Here is a 20,227-nt window from a genome sequence, read left to right as displayed (position 1 = left end):
TCACTATCTGTTTAGAAGCATGACAGGGAATCAGCAATGTCAAGTTCACTTACAATCTAGTGTTCGTTGCTGTCACTGTGATTGACATGCACAGGCTAGCAAATCTATAACAAACAGTTACTGAAAGAGGAAATCATTTCTAACCAGAAAAAGATAGAAATGTAGAAATATCTATAAATTGTAAGCAGGCTCAAGTGCTTTTATTGGCTTATTGTGGATCGCACAGTTATTGGCAAGTGTCTGCTCCCTATTCAGTTGGTTGTAAATGTTTTTTTATGTAGCTCTCGACTCCGGGACTTCTGTTTATATTACGCACCATATTCTGCAAACTGACAGCAATTAATCAAAGGCTATAGTTCACACCTTAGTGACAGGTCCCATACCTCCCTGTCTAATGTATAGAGCCACACTGACTAATATTTTCAAGGAGCAAGGAGGAAGTTAAAAGGATGAGGGAAAACAAATAGAATGCGTAAAAGCCGGTGGATGCTTCCTCCAATTTCAACATTAACATTTGACTCAAATCCTTTCGGAAAATATTCCGAACACACACGTACTTAACTAGGTTGCCATTATCTTTTCCAAGCAGTTATTTTGTTAGGCTTTAGGCACACAGTCCATAAAGTATGAATGAAAGTGAAACAGCTGAAATCTTTATGCAGTTTTGTCTATATATATGATTATTATTATTATATTACTAAAACTCTCATCTAGTATATTTGTAGGTTTCGTGGGTATGACAATAGACAATAGGTGCAGGAGTAGGCCATTCGGCCCTTCGAGCCAGCACCGCCATTCAATGTGATCATGGCTGATCATTCTCAATCAGTACCCCGTTCCTGCTTTCTCCCCATACCCCCTGACTCTGCTATCCTCAAGAGCTCTATCTAGCTCTCTCTTGAATGTATTCAGAGAATTGGCCTCCACTGCCCTCTGAGGCAGAGAATTCCACAGATTCACAGCTCTCTGACTAAAAAAGTTTTTCCTCATCTCTGTTCTAAATGGCCTACCCCTTATTCTTAAACTGTGGCCCCTGGTTCTGGACTCCCCCAACATTGGGAACATGTTTCCTGCTTCTAACATGTCCAACCCCTTAATAATCTTATACGTTTCGATAAGATCCCCTCTCATCCTTCTAAATTCCAGTGTATACAAACCTAGTCGCTCCAGTCTTTCAACATATGACAGTCCCGCCATTCCGGGAATTAACCTAGTAAACCTACGCTGCACGCCCTCAATAGCAAGAATATCCTTCCTCAAATTTGGAGACCAAAACTGCACACAGTACTCCAGGTGCGGTCTCACTAGGGCCCTGTACAACTGCAGAAGGACCTCTTTGCTCCTAAGATTTGTTCCTGAAATACAGCCAAAACGGTACACGATAACGCAACCTTACCTTACTCACCATTGGCCTGCGGTTCAAATGGTTGTTATATTTTAAAAGTTATTCATCTTTTAAACTTAAAAAATTACTTTTTAAACTTTAATAAATGTCTTTTCCACTTGCCGTGCCCAAGGTGGCCACCGTGGCAGAACCAGCCCGAGTGACAGGAGGGGGGGGGGGGGTTGAGGAGAGCGGAAGAGGCGGGACCTGAAGGAGGTGAGGGGTGGGAACCGTACAAGTGATGGGAGCGGCCGCCAATGAGGGGCGGGAGGTGGAGCGGAAGAGGCGGAGCCGGAAGGAGGCGGAATGCAATCAGGAGAGGCTTGGACCCAACGAGTCCACTCGGGCTAGTCTGCCTTAAAACTCAATGCTGCTCAGAGTTGGTCACAGTCACAAGCACCCTTACAATTTTGACTCATTTAGCTTGACCAAATTCCTGTTTACTTCCACCAATTTCCTACCACAGTAACTCAGCGAGGATGATGAATAATCAATTATGTTCTTCCAACTATTAAATGTCTTGCCATCAGCCCCACAGTTTTTCTTGGAATATTATTTGGTATATCTGTGGTCTTGCTCAAATATTTCAAACAGCTCTACCAATTGCAAACATTGAGGGGAAAATATGGACTCAATATTTCTGTTAAACAGTTAGTTACCCAAGTTAGTGATGCAAGGATTTCTAGAAAATAAGAAAATTGAGCAAGTTTGTCATATGGTTAACCCAAGAGCCTTGCATACAGGAGAAGCATAATGGGAAATAAAGATAGTGAAGGTAACTTAAAGGTAATGTTGGGAGACAAATCCCTCCCAACACACAGAATCTTAAAGTCTACCCCAAATTAACATGTAACAATGATTCATTCGTCTGTCTTTCTGTGCTAATGGAAATTCAATGATGCCTTCAATTCTCATTCAGAGCATGAGGAAATAATTTGTAATATACTATGAGTTTGTCAATTTAATCTAATACTATAGGCTGTAAATGACGACAGTATTTAAAATAAGGCAATTTAAACAAGAATTAACTCTCACAAAACCTTTGATGATTATCAAATATAAAGTTTATCGAAAATCAAAGGCAGTATTTTCCACTGTAATCTTATTAATAGAAACCAATTTCCAAATTACTGCATGAGTATAGATACAAATAATGAACATTTATTAGTGTAACTCTACATCTAATGTCAAGTAGTGATATTGGGGAAACCTATGTAGGAATTGACATATTTAGAATTGATCAAAGTCTTGACAATTTAAATGCCAGTGATTATTAAAATTCCCTCCCAAGAAAGGTTTGCAGGAGTTGTTTCTCCAGTTAAAAGGCAGTTTGGAGACCGAATCATGGAATTTGTATGACACAGAAGATTACTTGGTGCTTCTAGTCTGAGCAAGGCCATGTAGTGTAATCCTGAGAGGAATCTGAAAACTGTGACCACCAGGTTCGAGAATAATTTCGTCACGACAACCACCAGGCTCTTGAACACTACACAAAACTAGCCTCAACTATCAACTATCGACTGTCACTAAAGAATTTGGGTTCTTTTTACACTAGTAACAGGGCTATGAATTTATTGGGTTTTTTTGTTTATTATTATGTGCATTGTATTTTACGTGTATTGCCTGTTATGGTATGGCAAGTTAAGAATTTAAATGTTCCGTGTTGGAACATATACCAATTAAAAGCTTTTGACCCTCCACAGATGCTGACTGACCCCAATGGAGTTCCTTCTGTTCTTTGTTTTTGCTCAATCACCCTCACAGCCCTTACCATGACACGCCCTTTTAGAGTATTTTGAATATTTGTGGCCAATTCCCCCTGCCATTGCTTGATTACTCAGCCAGAAAAGCTTTCCTATTCTGACATTTTTACCTACCACAATGATAGTTAAAACAGACCCAAAAATATTTAAGGCCCCACAGCTTTGGCTGGGCCATTGTGTCTATGAAGTGGTTCAGATAGAATCCATTTTTCAATGAAATAAGGGAAACAAATACATCTTGGCTTAGAAAACTTGAGTATTAGAAATTTATATCTTATCACCAAACCACATATACTTTTCACTCTAATTAAAGTTTGCTTGCAGATACCTCTGTCAACATACGGTCAGTCCAAAGCCTGTATGCAGCCTAGGCTTCACATTACATAAAGCAACCAAGCATGAGACTTTCAAATAATACTCTACAGGTCTGCCATTTGTGAAGATGAAACTAAATGTGTCCCCAGGGATTTAAAATTCAATGCCGTTACCGCTGCTGCCTCCACTTTGATCAATATTCTCCAAGTAGGGGCAGCTCTGACAAAATATAACTGGCCCAGCCACATACAATCTGCAGCAATAAGAGCAGTCCCGAAGCTGCTTATTCGAAACATGTATATTCGAATGCAATGATCCACCTCACAATTTCCCATCCACCCGAAATATTCACTCACTCCACAATCATACCGTGATTGCAGTGTGTACCAACTTTGAAATGCATTACAATGGTTTGCCATAGCTACTTTAACAACAGCTCCCAGCCAATGACGTCAATTACCTAAAGGGGAAAGGGTACCTTCAATTTCTCCTTTTAGTCACATGTGATCAATCACTGTGTCCAAGTACTACAACTTCTTGACCTGCAGAAGTACTTTCATCAGAAGCATTGTGGCAACAATGACAGTTCATCAACACCTTCTGAAAGGAAAAACCTAACAACACTAGGTATGAAATTTTATATTTTGTACAGTAGAAACCTGTGTTCCGTTTTTTAAAAGTACTTGTGGAATATAGAAATCATTGGCAAAGTCGGCAGTTAAAGCCCAGTCAGAATTGTTTTCAACAAGGGTTGGTGAGCCAGTTTCCTAACCACTGCTGTCTTTGACATGAAGGTGCACACATCAATGCCAAGATAAGGAACTCTAGGATTTTGACTCAGCTGTGAAGAAACAATAATATATTTCCATGTCAAGAAGATGAGGGAATTGGAGCAGAACTTTGTAGCAACTGCATTTGGACATTTGGCGATAATGGCTTCAAGTTTGATGCAGGTTGATGAAAAGCATTTTTACAAGTTGATATACAATCAGCACTTTGGACGTTATGTGGTCAGGGTGGTGCGCTGCAGGAGGAGAGGGTGCAATCAAGCTGTTCACTGAACCTCTCGAGTATTAAGCGAACAATGACATTCAATTATCAAGTGACAAGCATTCACACACTTGTGATTCTTGCTGATCCCAGAAAGGATTCAAGTCAGGTGGCGAGTCTCACAACCCGGAAATCCAGCTTCTGCTCTGGTATACTGTTCTGGTGTTCCTAATGGCCCACGCTGCACCACACAACTTTCCAAAACACTGGTTGGACTGCATTGAGGGGATTGCGTGCAGTTCTGGTAACTGCACTAAGAAGGACCTGCTGCAGTGAATGGAGTTCAGATTCACCATAAAAACATAGAAACATAGAAAATAGGTGCAGGAGTAGGCCATTCGGCCCTTCGAGCCTGCACCGCCATTCAATATGATCATGGCTGATCATCCAGCTCAGTAACCTGTACCTGCCTTCTCTCCATACCCCCTGATCCCTTTAGCCACAAGGGCCACAACTAACTCCCTCTTAAATATAGCCAATGAACTGGCCTCAACTACCTTCTGTGGCAGAGAATTCCACAGACTCACCACTCTCTGTGTGAAGAAATGTTTTCTCATCTCGGTCCTAAAAGACTTCCCCCTTATCCTTAAGCTGTGACCCCTGGTTCTGGACTTCCCCAACATCGGGAACAATCTTCCCGCATCTAGCCTCTCCAACCCCTTAAGAATTTTATATGTTTCAATAAGATCCCCCCTCAGTCTTCTAAATTCCAGCGAGTATAAGCCTAGTCTATCCAGTCTTTCTTCATATGAAAGTCCTGCCATTCCAGGGATCAATCTGGTGAACCTTCTCTGTACTCCCTCTAAGGCTAGAATGTCTTTCCTCAGATTAGGAGACCAAAACTGTACACAATACTCCAGGTGCGGTCTCACCAAGGCCCTGTACAACTGCAGCAGAACCTCCCTGCTCCTATACTCAAATCCTGCTTGGATTTGATGCTGCTTGGATTAAAGGACTTTAGTTAATGGGGAGCAGTCTTGCCTTCCCTCCGGTGAATGAGGCAGAGAGCTGACATCTGCAGTAAGAATGCAAGTCATTGGGTGAGAATCCAATGGCAGCCCCGACTGGATTAATAAACCATGACAAATTTATTCAACACGGATATTTGTAGAACTACGATCACCGCACATTACTCTGCAAATGCCAAATAATTGGTTTTCTATGAAAACAGAACTACTGATGCTTTTTTTGTTTACAATTGTGACTGCATTGTAGGAATAAAAACAACAGCGCCTACGGCCATCCTCTCACACAGCTCAGCATAACCCTTTTTTGGCGACAGTCCAGACTACATGGAGTTAAAACAAATTAAATAACTAGAAATATTATCCAGTTAGCTGCATGCTAGGATACTATTACATGAGCCAAATTCTACAGCCCCTTTTTCCAGACAGCCAAGTCTCCTGTGATCTTATTATCTTCCCTCAATGATTAAGAATTAACAGTTCCTCAGAGATCTGCTTCAGCTTTGCTACTCACATTCCACCAATTGTAACCGTAGAACAGGTGCGCTCAGGAAAAGCTGGGACTCCACCCGTAGCTGGGGATGCTTGCCTGATGTAGTCCACTGTCACATTCACCTAATGAACAAGAGAAGAGATCAACAAAGGCATATCAAAGTAATCTCAGTTCTGTCAGCAAGGGGCCGAATTTGTAAATCACGACAGATGATAAAAATGAAAAGTAACACCATAACTCAAGGAAAATACAGAATATCCACAGGTTTAGCAGCATCCGATCAGGGTGATGAGTTTATTGCTCAAGAAAGGTGCTTGAAATTTGAAATACAATTCAAATATTAAAATAAAAATCTCATTTGAGTCATAAACATAGAGAGAAAAATCACAACACGAGGACAGATATCTCAAATACTGTTTGTAAACCATATACGTTATTGAAAGATCAATTTTTGGAGTTGAGCAATAAACTCATCAGTTGGGGGCACATGTTAACATTCAAGCACTATTATACCTTCATAAAAGCACAAAGCTGAATGCCCCATCAAAAATCTCAAAGTTAAGCAAATCAAAATGTTAAACTTGAAATTGATTGAGTTTCTTCTTAATTGGAAGGGACTGAATGTAGATAAATGGAGGTAAGATGCATCTCAACCATGAAACATTGACTGATTGAATAACAGAAACGTCTGCTGCTACAGCACCATTTCCTGCTAGCTCTTTCTACCCTTTGATATCTGAGTCACGCAAATGCTAACCCAGTGGAAACTGAATTATCAATTATCTTCTAATTTACTATCCAACATCTAACTATTTCCCCTCAGACCTCGAAGGATAAAGAAAGGGCTAGGTTTATGCAACCCTTCCATTCTTTTGACATGAACGCAAAAGGTATTCTCTCACAAGACCACTGCCTTGAATATCCTAAATTGACATTCTTCGTCAAACCAACATCCACCTTCCGACTATCCCAGTAAAACAGATGGATTTCCTGTGCTGAATAGACCACTCAAAATGACGGCAGAGTGATTAACTCATTACTGGCAAGCCCATCAACTTTACTTTTTTTTTCATTTGAAGAATATCTATCGCCTTCAATAATGATCTATAATCTTCCGAAGATAAAGACAAAAAGCTGGAGTAACTCAGCGGGTCAGGCAGCATCTCTGGAGAAAAGGAATAACCTCCCGACTATGGTTTTCTAGGTTACCGGACTAGGTTTAAACTTTAATACCTTCCATGATTTTTGAACACCTTAAAGTGCCAGTCAGCTGTGAACCACAGTCACCATTTTGTAACGCTGCCAATTTTCACACAGCAAGGTACAATAAATATCAATGAGATAATGATCAGATCATCTGTTCTTATTTGAAAGTTTGTATCAGAGGGATAAAAATTGCTTGGACATCGAGGAGTGTCATCCACCATTCTCAAATAGTGCCATGGGATCTTTCATAGACAATCATTGGATATGGACACAGAGGACAAAGAAGAATTTTTGTCTAACCCCAGCTGCCTCTGATTCCAATGACTTTCCGGACCAAAATGCAGTCAAGAGTCAACTACACAGCTGAGGATCTAGTATAACGTGTAGGTCAAAGAATACAAGGGCTGTTGGTTGCCTTTCCCCTGAATAGTAAATTGAAGACATGAATGAACCAGATGGGGATTTGTGATAATTGTTTCAAAATGGCCCCTGTAGGTTAACAAGTTTCGAGGTAGTCATGGAAAAATATACTGTTGGTCCTTGAGTTAACTTTAAATTGCGGAAGGATTGAGTTCAACTATATCAGGCAGGATGCGGCAAAAGTAAATTGGAAGCTACCACTAGAGGGAAAAACAACATTTATTATTTAAAGGTAAGAAAGCAATTGCTCAGAGTTACATATTCCAGTAAAAATAATGAACAGAGATGATAAGATTAGGGAATCTTGTCATACGATATAAATTGAAGGTTTGTTCAGACATAATCAAGCATTTGTCAGTGGGTTTTGATCGAAAACATGAAATGGTCTTGGCAAATAGAATTAAAGAGAATCCCCAAACCTTTTACTGGAAGCAAGAGTATCGAGGGAAATAATTGGGCTGTTCAGGGAACAAAGGGGAAATCTATGTGTGGATGGGAGGATAGGATTTACAAGTGGGGTCTTAAATGAGTATTTCTCATTGGTATTCACAGGGAGAATGATGCAGAGTACGTTAAATTAACAAACTAGTACACTGATATTCTGGAACACACCTGTGTCAGCAAGAATTACATGTTGGAGGCAATGACACACCTTAACAGTGATAGGGGTAGAAGGCCATTCGGTCCATCAAATCTACTCCTCCATTCAATCATGGCTGAGCTATCTCTCCCTCTTTTAACCCCAATCTCCTGCCTTCTCCCCATAACCCCTGACACCTGTACTAATCAAGACTATCTATCTCTGCCTTCAATATATCCACTGACTTGGCCTCCAAAGCCTTCTGTGGCAAAGAATTCCACAGATTCACCATCCTCTGACTAAAGAAATTCCTCATCTCCATCCTAAAAGAACGTCCTTTAATTCTGAGGCCTTGACCTCTAGTCCTAGACTCTTCCACTGGTGGAAACATCCTCTCCACATCCACTCCATCCAAGCCTTTTTCACTATTCTGTACATTTTAGAGGTCCCCCCTTATTCTTCTAAACTCCAGCAAATATAGGGCAAGTGCTGTCAAATGCTTATCATATATTAACCTACTCATTCCTGGGATCATTCTTGTAAACCTCCTCTGGACCTTCTCCAGAGCCAGCACATCCTTCCTCAGACATAGTGCCCAAATTTGCTAAAAATATTCCAAATGCAGCCTGACCAGTGCCTCATAGAGCCTCAGCATTACATCCCTGTTTTTGTATACAAGCCCTCTTGAAATAAATGCTAGCATTGTGTTTGTTTTTTTCCAACTGATTTGCAGATTAACTTTTTGAGAATCCTGCACCTACACTCTTAAGTCCCTTTGCACCTCCAATTTCTGGATTCTCTCCCCATTTAGAAAATAATCTACATCTTTATTCCGACTACCAAGATGCACAACTCCACAGTCCCACACTATTCTATCTGCCACTTCTCTGCCAACTCTCCCAACCTGTCCAAGTCCTTCTGCAGAGTCCCTGCTTTCTCCACACTACCTGCCCCGCCACCTATTTTCATATCATCCACAAACCTGGCCACAAAGCCTTCAATCCCCTCATCCAAATCATTAATATACGTGAAGTGCAGCGACCACAGAACCGAGCCCTACACAACTCTGCTACTCACTGGCAGCCAACCAGAAAAGGCCCTCTTTATTGCCACTTTTTGCCTTCTGCCATCCAGCCAGCCTGATATCCACGCTAGTATCTGCCCTTTGATAGCATGGGCTCTCATTTTCCTTAGCAGCCTCCCATGTTGCACCTTATCAAAGGCTTTCTGAAAATCAAGGTATGCAACATCTACTGACTCTCCTTTGAATGTCCTGCTATTTACTTCTTTAAAGAATTCCAGCAAATTTGTCCGGCAAGACCTCCCCTTTACAAAGCCATGCTGACTTTGGCCTATTTTATCGTGAACTTCTAAGTACTCGGTAACCTCATCCTTTATAATGGACTCTAAAATCTTACCAACCACCGAAGTCAGACTATAGTTCCCAATATTCTGCTTTGCTCCCTTCTTGTGCAGCAGGCTGAATCGCAGAAACTACTCAGACCCATTTTCCATTAAATAAACCCATCTTTTAAATCGAGAACCTCTTGTGTTTGAGAATCCATTTCAAATAGTTTGATTTAAATTAATGCCTTGCCACATGGCATCATTCAAATGTATACCATGTCAAATTACCACCTCCACAAAAGGGATCTTCAAGGAACTACAGATGCTGGTTTCCACTGAAGACAGACACAAATTGCTAGAGTAACACAGTGGGCCAGGCAGCATCTCTGGATGGAAGGAATGGGTGATGTTTCGGGTCGAGACCCTTCTTCCAACTAGTCTCAACCTGAAACCTCACCCATTCCTTCTATCCAGTTATGCTCAACAGACTTTGACATTTCCAATCTGGGAAACGTTTCTGACCGTCTATCCTATTGATACACTTCATAATTATATATATTTTTATCATAACTTCCATCATGATATATCTGTCCAAGACATTAGTAAGACATGGAGCATTGCGAGCAGTTCTGGTTGCCAAGCTGTAGGAAGGATGTGATTAAGTTAAAGAGTACACAAGGATGTTGCCAGAACTGGAGGCCTTGAGTCATAAAGAATGGATAGGTTGGAACTGTTTTTCCTGGCGTGAAGGAGGCCGAGGTGATAGAGATTTATAAAATCATAAGGGGCAAAGATAGGATAGTAAGTGTCTTTATTCCAAAATGGGCGTCTAAAACCAAAAGGACATAGATAAGGTGGGAGGAGAAATTTTGAAAAAGATCCTTATGGCAAGTCTTTCCACGCAGAGGGCTGCTGATTATACGGAATAAGCTGCCAGAAGAAGTGGACAAGTGGACAGAACACGGCATTTGGACAGAAACATGGATAAGAGGCTGAGAAGGATATGAGCAAAATGCAGGTAAATGGGACTAGATCAGGTAAGAACCTTGGGTGGCAGGGATAAGTTAGGCTGAGGCGCCATTTCGGTGCTGTATAACTATGACTCTACAACTATCAAATGATGCACAATCTGATCACTGCTCCTCTATCTCTTATCTGTTCACTGTTTGAACTTCTGGCACTGCATAACATTTCGGAATCCTACAATTTTGTGATCAATGTTAATTTTTAAAGTAATGTAAAGCAATTTATTTTAATCATGTAAATTCCAGATAGCTGAAATGCTAATAATATGTTACAGTTAAGCGGCTCTGAACCTTACCTTCAGCAATAAGATAAAGACTACCAGACTATTTAACATGATTATCATGAATGATCAGAGCCGCTAATTCAGCACCGCACAATTTGCATGATGCAGTATACTGGAAACTAAATGCCCTGATCCAAATGATAGAATACAAAACTCCATATATCATTTTCCTAGCATTTCTGCTGCATGATCCTAAATTAAGTCAAGTAGGCTCCAAAAGACAATAAATCATATCTGGTTTAGGGGAACGGTTTTGAAATGCATTGTAGCTAGCACAATTACCAACTCAACCAATTAAGATCAAACACATTTTAAAATGACCAAGTGAAACTAATTAGATTCAATAATATTCTTATGCATAACCAAATTAATAATGGCGCCTCGTAAAATAAAATAAAAATTAACAGTGGTTTTGTCCTAACTGATGGTGTAGAGTTCCTTCTTTTTAAACTAATCTTTTCCTACTATATGTAAAATGTTCCAACTGATACAGACCATAAAATCAGCTACAATCATTTCCATATTAATGCTGCTATCGAAGAACACAGAAAGAAAATGCCGCAGTTGCTGAAGTCTGAAATAAAAAGTGAAACACCTGGATGTACTCAACATGCCAGGCAGCATTTGTGGAGAAGAAAAACAAATTTAGCATTTCAGGTCTATGAGCTTACATCAGAGAAAGGTTGTAGAAAACGGTATCAGGAGTGACAGTGGGTGAGGGAGGAAAGTAGGAAAATAAATCATTTACGTTCTGGTGAACAACAGGAAAGAACAAGTAGTGGTGCCATCAGTTAAAAAGTCTGGTAAAGATATGCCTGCTGTGTAAACAGAAAACTGAAAATGTTTTTAAAAAAGTAGAGAGAGAAAAAATGGAAAGAAGATACATGACTTAAATGGCTGATTATCTGAAATTGCTGAATTCAATGTCAAGGCACTACTCCATTAACTACAACTGAATCTGCAGCTCGTAGCTGAGGACCACCACCACACCTGACAAGGGCAGTGCTATTATTTAATGTTTGGGGAATTGACCTTTGCCTCAGAGGCTGAAACACATCTAATTTTGTATTACTCCCTCTGGATCATGAATTAATTCAACATTGAACTTTAGCTACTGTTTTCCAGTCACTGACCTTATTTTGTCTGGAGGTCTTCCCTCCATAGCCTCCAATCTCTGTTGTCCCAACACATAAAACTTGCTTCTAACTTGGCCTCGAGATCCAAAAGAGGAACTGCCCCACTAGATACATCGTTTCAGTCTGTCATCTACTGACAAGCTCACTTAATCCAATGCTGACTTCTCTCCTTCTCCTATTCCTAACTACACATACAAAACGTCTTTAAATAGTCAATACTCAGCAGATCAGGCTAGATTTGGGGAGAGAAATAAACAGAATGATGTTTTAAATCAATGACCCCTCACCAGATTTGGAAAGGCGAGAGAACAAACAATGTTTTCAATTGCATAGAAGAGAGGAAAGAGCAAAGGATGTATCTGTGTTACAGGAGGCTAAAATTATCCACGTGACAAAAGTAGTTTGGATGCCAAATAAGAGAGGGGGGTGGGGGGGGAGGTGTCTGCAGTTAAGAGAAATACTAATGAGGCCATTTAGTGAGAAACAGGTCCGCCACCAATTTTGCAGCAACTGATGGTCTGGCACTTCCTTTAATCTGGACAAAATCAGGATCGCGCAATTGCTGGAAAACTGAAATAAAAAGAGATTGCTGGAAATATTTAACAGATTAAGGAGCATCCATGGAGAAGAAATAAGTTACTGTCACAGTTGGATGACATTGAATCACAACTGGTTGGTTCTGACGTGGATAGGAAAGGCCATTTATCTGGTCATTGATTTCAATATTGCGCCAAGGACTGCAATATGCAAATATGGAAAAGGAATAGTTCCTCCTTGAGCCTACTGCGGGCTTCATTGGCAATATGCAAGGAGCCAAAGACATTGAAGTCAGAGCGGGAGTGGGATTTAGAAGTAAAATGGCAGGAGACTAAAAGCTCAGGGTTATTCTTAAAGACTGAACAGAGGCGTTCTGCAGTCCTATTGTCCAATCGGCATTTGGTTCCACTGGTATATACAAAACTACATTTGCAAGCACTATGTACCATTCATTAAATTGGAAGAACGCCAATGAATTGTACTCTAGAAAGAGATGAGGCATAAGACACCCCCTGCAGTTGCATGGAAATGTGCTGTGAGAAAGTAGTCAGTTGACAGTAAAGGACAAATGGATCAGAAAAGACCCTTCAGAAAGTTGTAAGTGGAGACATGCCTGGTGGTGCAATTTAGTTGCATCTGAATGAAATTAGAGCAGATGAGCTGTGAAGAATTATCTCCCAAGAAAATGAGATCTGCGTGACAACAGCTGAATGTTCAGTGTGAGCCCATGATACAGTGGCATGTCAACATGCCACAGATCATCCTCCACAATTTCCAACAGCAATGTGATGCATAAATAGTTCCTTTTCATTCAACTTTTCTTTGCCCTTTTGTTTTATTGCCTCTAATGCTCTTGTCCACTCTTCCATTTCCAACAACACATAACCCTTTCCACTGTCGTTTGCTGTACTACCGCAAGAGATGCAACACCTGATCGTACATCAATCTAAGCACTCTTTCCAGGTGATGGTGACTTCGTAGTATTTCTTATATACATTTTTACATACTGCACAGTGTTCTCACGAGGTGGCCTCCATCATATTTGGGAAACCAACGCAGAACTGCAGAGTGCCTCCAATCCGTTTGCAAGAATGGCTCTGAGCTTTCTGTTGGCTGTCACAGGATTCATCATCCCACTTTGTCCTCTGCCTTGTCCTCCTACACTGCGCCAACAAAGCTCAATACAAGCTTAAGGAACAATAGCTCATCTTTCAATGTATTACAACGGCCTTTGGGACTCAAAAGCCACAAAGTCAGGTTTTTCCAGTCGTCATCTCGCATCTCCAGCATTATTTGTCAAATCCTTTCTTCTGGTATGTTATAGATTTATCTCCTCATGGCTGTGTATTCTGCAGGCACAGCCCTCAGCCAATAATGGTATCATTCAGCATCTCCTGATCTCCACACTTCCCTTTAGATGTCTGTCCATTTCCCATTGATCCAAGAACAACAAACTTATCTTACATTGTTTCCAAAATCAACTGTCCCAAATTAACACCGATAGGCCCTATACTGAATTTTCAAGAAGTAAACAAAAAGGCTGATGAAAGGAAAGCAAACTATGGCGTTGAAGCGGATTTTCAAAAGACATTTTAGAAAAATCAATGCAAGCAATAAAAGCAACAAATGAAAAACAATTGGCTCAAGGGCATAACCAAAGTTCTGATAATTGGTCATTTTTCAGAATGAAGGGCAGTGGACAGTGATGTTTCCTGACTGTCAATGTCATGACCATGTTATTTTTTGGATATACATTTTCAGAGTTTGCCGAGACAACATTTCTAAATTTGCAGGCAACAACAAATTTCAGAAGTGTGGTGCACAGTGAGAGAGGATAGCAAAAGAACACAGACAGGCTGCCAGAATGGGCAGACAAGTGGCAGATGAGATTCACAGAAGTATGAAGCAACACATTTTGGCAGAAAGACAGGAGACAATGTGGGCTACATTGCAGCGTTCTAAAACATGCACCGTATATGTTGAATGATTGGTGGGTTATGAATATGAGATCCTGGGCTTCATAAATAGAGACATAGAATTAAAAACAGAGATTTTTTTGCATAAATAAACTTTATTCAAAATAATAAAAAAATATATACCAAACAAGAACAATGCAAAAACACTTCTGACATTCTCAGTGGCTATACATACATTCATTAGCTGTATATTAGCGTTATATTGGGCGGCACGGTGGCGCAGCGGTAGAGTTGCTGCCTTACAGCGATTGCAGCGCCGGAGACTCAGGTTCGATCCTGACTACGAGTTTGTACGTTCTCCCCGTGACCTGCGTGGGTTTTCTCCGAGATCTTCGGTTTCCTCCCACACTCCAAAGGCATACAGGTATGAAGGGTAATTGACTGGGTAAATGTTTTTAAAAAATTGTCCCTAGTGTGTGTAGGATAGTGTTGATGTGCGGGGATCGCTGGGCGGCGCGGACTCGGTGGGCCGAAGGGCCTGTTTCCACGCTGTATCTCTAAAATCTAAAAAATCTAAAATATTCGGTAGTGTTCACAAAATTATCATTATACCAGGCACCCTTGCAACTCATGTGGCCCCCTGGGTTGATATCCCTTCCCTTGTTTCAGTGGTGTCTCCACCAAAGCCTGCCTCCTTCCCCCCCCCCCCCACCCCCCACCCCCAATATGCAGCAGGGAGACTGTGGTCCTCCCCCCACGCTTTGGTGCGTGACTCAGCATGTACTCCTGCAGTCTGCAGCGGGCCGGCCAGCAGCATTCCCAGATGGATATCTCACTCTGCTGGGAGATCAACAACCAAATTGTGATTTTCAACGAGTTGATGACCTTCCAGCGGAACTTGATGTCCGTCTCCGAATGTGTCCCTGGGAGCAGTCTGTAAATCAGAGAGTACTTTGTTACGGAGCTGTTCGAGATAAACCGTGACAAGGACCCTTGCATTATTCTTTAACCGTCTCCTCTCCATAGCAGCCATTCCGAGAGCAGTGTGCACTGGTACTAAGATTCTGATGGTGCAAGAAGGATCTCCCTTGGAAAGCCCCCCTCACCTCCAGACAAGCATGGTCTTGGTGCTTGTTGGTGAGTTCTGGCGGCGGCATTTCGCCAGACAAGCTGGGCAGTCTGCTCAGGGAACCACACCACAGGATCGAGTACTTTCCCTGCAGTGCCTGCAGCATGTTCCGTGCTGACCACTGCCTGATGGACTTGTGGTTAAAGATGTTGGTCCAGAAGAACCTTTCCACGAAGGACAGATGATGCAGCTGAACCTGACTTGGACAGGTTGGGTGAGTGGGCAGATGCAGGGCAGATGCAGTATAATGTGGATAAATGTGAGGTTATCCACTTTGGTAGCAAGAACAGGTAGGCAGATTATCTGAATGGTGTTAGGTTGGGAAAAGGGGAAGTACAACGAGACCTGGGTGTCCTTCGAGCCAGCACCGCTATTCAATGTAATCATGGCTGATCATCCACAATCAGTACCCCGTTCCTGCCTTCTCCCCATATCCCTTGAATTCCACTAGCCCCAAGAGCTCTATCTAACTATCTTTTGAATGCATCCAGTGAATTGGCCTCCATTGCCTTCTGAGGCAGAGAATTCCACAAATTCTCAACTCTCTGACTGAAAAGGTTTTTCCTCCTCTCAGTTCTAAATGGCCTACCCCTTATTCTTAAACTGTGGCTCCTGGTTCTGGACTCCCCCAACATTGGGAACATGTTTCCTGCATCTAGCGTGTCCAATCCCTTAATAATTTTATATGTTTCTATAAGATTCCCTCTCATCCTTCTAAATTCCAGTGAAAACAAGCCCAGTCGTTCCATTCTTTCCTCACATGACAGTCCCGCCATCCCGGGAATTAACCTCGTGTACCTGCGCTGCACTCCCTCAATAGCAAGAATGTCCTTCCTCAAATTAGGAGACCAAAACTGCACACAATACTCCTGGTGTGGTCTCACCAGGGCCCTCTACAACTGCAGGACCTCTTTGCTCCGATACTCAAATCCTCTCATTATGAAGGCCAACATGCCATTAGCTTTCATCACTGCCTGCTGTACCTGTATGCTTACTTTCAGTAACTGATGTACAAGGATACCCAGGTCTCGTTGCACTTCCCCTTTTCCTAATCTGACACCATTCAGATAATAATCTGCCTTCTTGTTCTTGCCACCAAAGTAGATAGCCACATTATACTGCATCTGCCATGCATCTACCCGCTCACCCAACCTATCCAAGTCACCCTGCATCTCATAGCATCCTCTTCACAATTCACACGGCCACCCAGCTTTGTGTCATCTGCAAATTTGCTAATGTTAATTTTAATTCCTTCATCTAAATCAGAAGAGAAGAAGACAGATTAAGATTGACAGGCAAAAGATAAAGGGGCAAACTAAAGAAAAATTCAAAACATAGAATGGATATGATATGGAACCAACTGCTTTCAAAAATGCTGGAAACAAATTCAACGAGAGTGAAAGCAAATTAGAGACGCATGAAGGAAAATAATTTGTGGAGCTGTGGAAATATGAAGGGGGCAGGAAAATGGGACTGAATAGATTGAATCAATGCTGCTCATTGTGGAGCAATCAGTCAAATGACTTCCATTTCAGCTGCAGCAATTCTATGACTGCGAACAAATTACCTTGACCATTTGCTACTGCACTGCATTAGGCATTATTAAGCTCACCAACACGTTTACACATTACAGACATCAGACTTTGCAAAAAGCTATCTACCTGCATTTCCTAAACACTAGAACTCTTGCAAGTCTTACTGGCCAGACCAACATAAAGGAAGTTGAAGGACTCAAAACAAGATAGAGCAGAAGAAGAGTCAAATCAGATCGAGAAAGAAAGGAATACAAGAGAAAGATATTACAAACAAATAACTTGAAATATATTTTTATAATTGTAGATGGGCTATTGCATGCTAGCCAATCGTAGTGCTTGTTAGTAGTAGTCCCGCCTAGTAGGTGCTTTATAATATTAAGAACTCGCCTACGTCAGGCAGTAGATGTAGCAGCTCGGAGCTGTAATGGACTGCAGGTCCTATGATGCAAGTGCTTCAATAAAATGATGCGTTGTATCTTAGCGTGGACTTAAGCACTTTATTACATGGTGTCAGAAGTGGGATTCGAAACCACGCCTCAATCTACAGAACATTGCACGGGATCCTGTCCTAGACTCGCCAGCCCAGCGACTAATGTCTCGCCAAACCCGTGCTCCCCTGCCTGTCTCCCAGCAGCTTCCCCAGCCGCAGGTTCGGTCCCCGCCCGTGGTGCAGAGGCAACTACAACGTCAACGGGACACACAGAAGCGGTTCTTCGACAGGTCCAGTAAGCCACTCACACCTCTTGCACGTGGACAAGTGGTTCGTCTGCAAACCGACCAGGGCCACGCACGACTGGGACATATTTACGGCCCTTCCAAGGAGCCACGTTCATACCTGGTCGAAGTGGACGGGGTCATCTGCAGACGCAACCGTCAACACATCCTTCCGGTGAAGGAACCGCGTCCTGCGACTCCGGGTCCTGACGCCCCGCATCTTGTGTTCACTCCCACAGTTGATTCACCACCAACCGTTGTTCCTGCCGCGGGTTCCCCGCGTCGGTCGGTGCCTGGCGCTCCCATGTCATCTCCCACTAGTCCCGTCAAGTCGCCTGTTGCGTCCCCACTCTCCTCCCCCTGTTCTCCCGCGAAAGAAGGTGAGGCGGTCTCTTACCGCACGAGGGCCGGACGGGTTTGTAGGCCATCCGTTAGATATGGCGATTTTGTGTAACTTTGCTAGTATATTCTTCACATTTTTGTTTTTTCATTGCTTAAGCTTCCGTTGTTTCTTTATTTCCACAAGAAGAGATGTAGATGGGCTATTGCATGCTAGCCAATCGTAGTGCTTGTTAGTAGTAGTCCCGCCTAGTAGGTGCTTTATAATATTAAGAACTCGCCTACGTCAGGCAATAGATGTAGCAGCTCGGAGCTGTAATGGACTGCAGGTCCTATGATGTAAGTGCTTCAATAAAATGATAAGTTGTATCTTAGCGTGGACTTAAGCACTTTATTACAATAATGTTTTCAAAAGCAAAAAGATAAATAATTATCTAACTGCAGGAATGAGAGTGAAACATTTAACACCTGGGAGTTGGAAAACATTGCATTCACTGTTATTTTGTTAAAATTTAAAGGTTTACATGCTTTATTACCAAACTTAATTGATCAGCTATCAATGGGCTTGCAATTTCAATTAATTCTTATATTTTTACTGCAAGATCCAAGATCCAGTCCATAAACACAAGTCTCCAGTAATGGGTCAGATTCCATCAGGGAATTGATTCTTATCAATTGATACAAAATAAATTGCATCAATGATCTTTCACCTGGAACACCGACCGAGCCATGTTATGCCAGGCAGGACATCAAAAGGAAATACCATTCAAGAGTTTCATCCAACTTTGTAAATGCTTCCTCCCTTCACAGTTAATAGCAAACATAAAACTACTGAGATAAAAAAAGGGAGAGAATCCACAGAAATCAGTGAAATCCACAAGATTTCCACTGCCGCCGCTGGAACGTTACCTATTTAATCAACAGACTGCGGGCAGGCATGGGGAGGAGCAGATCGAACATGCTGAAGTGGGGATATGCTGAAGATGCGGCAGACTGTGAGTGCGGACGGGGCCTCCAGACTATGGAGCATCTCCTGAGCTATGACATGCTGCACGACACACGCACTGTAAAGGATCTTGTAGAGGCCAACGGGGTGGCACTAAAATTTGCTCGCTATTGGCAAACAGCTGGGTGATGACACGAATTTAAAAACTTATTTAATGGCAGTTGCGCAATTGCAAAGGATGCTTCACAATAAATAAAAACCAAGAAAGCTACAGTAACACAAACATGATTTTTTTTAACATAAACTATCAGACTCACAAGCACAAAAAACCCAACTCGTAGCAATTAACTGCTGATGCCTCTTGGTTTTGATCCTTATTTGAAGTTCAGTGTTACTTTCTCTTTATTATAAAAGAGCAACAAATCCCTCAAAAGGATAAAGTTAAGCTAATATATAATAACATGAGATTTAGCAATTGAAGGCCCATCTGTCCCTCGAGTTTTCTTCCGCTCAATAAGATCATTAATGAGCGTGCATCTCAAATTTTCTTTCCTGCCACATATCCTCTGATCCTGTTAATATCCAAAAATCTATTATGCTGAGTCTTGAACATACAATTGCTGTATATTCACAGCCCACCAAAACAGAGTTCCAATAATGTATAATCACCTATGTAAAAGACATTTCCCCTCACATCTTTTCTATCCTTCAACTAAAACTTCTATCTATACTAGTATTACTTTGAAGCCCATGCCTTTTACATAACATCCTTATTTTGTGTGGAACCTTATCAAATGTCTTATGAAAATTCGAAAGCCTTACATGCACCAATTTTGCACATGAACCATCCCTAAATTGATTACATCTTTTTTTTTTAAAACAGTATTTCTAATACTATTTACCTTTATGCAATCTTGTTGATTTGACCAAAGTATGCGATGTTCATAGAAAGTGAAAAAAATTTAATGCAGATGTTGGAAATCTAATATTAAAAACAGAAAATGCTGAAACTACTCAACAGGTCAGTCTGCATTTGTGGGAAGAGAAATAGTTGACATTTCAGGTCAAAGACCCTTCGTCAAAAATGTGACGAATAATCTTCAAACTGGAATGTCAAATGTTTCTCTTCCCAGCAGCTTGACC

At 41.5% G+C, this 20,227-nt stretch overlaps 1 protein-coding gene across 1 annotated transcript in view; it reads right to left on the bottom strand.

The window, feature by feature from the left end:
• Positions 1 to 20,227, bottom strand: part of snd1 (staphylococcal nuclease and tudor domain containing 1) — a 734,850-nt gene that overhangs the window by 558,607 nt on the left and 156,016 nt on the right. The window contains exon 12 of the mRNA XM_078419593.1: positions 5,992 to 6,092. Within this exon, the coding sequence (XP_078275719.1) occupies positions 5,992 to 6,092 (101 nt within the window). The remainder of the gene's footprint in view (positions 1 to 5,991; positions 6,093 to 20,227) is intronic.

This window comes from Rhinoraja longicauda, chromosome 23 (assembly GCF_053455715.1).
Source record: "Rhinoraja longicauda isolate Sanriku21f chromosome 23, sRhiLon1.1, whole genome shotgun sequence".
In the NCBI taxonomy this organism is placed as follows: domain Eukaryota; kingdom Metazoa; phylum Chordata; class Chondrichthyes; order Rajiformes; family Arhynchobatidae; genus Rhinoraja; species Rhinoraja longicauda.
This window is presented reverse-complemented; position numbering and strand designations above follow the sequence as displayed.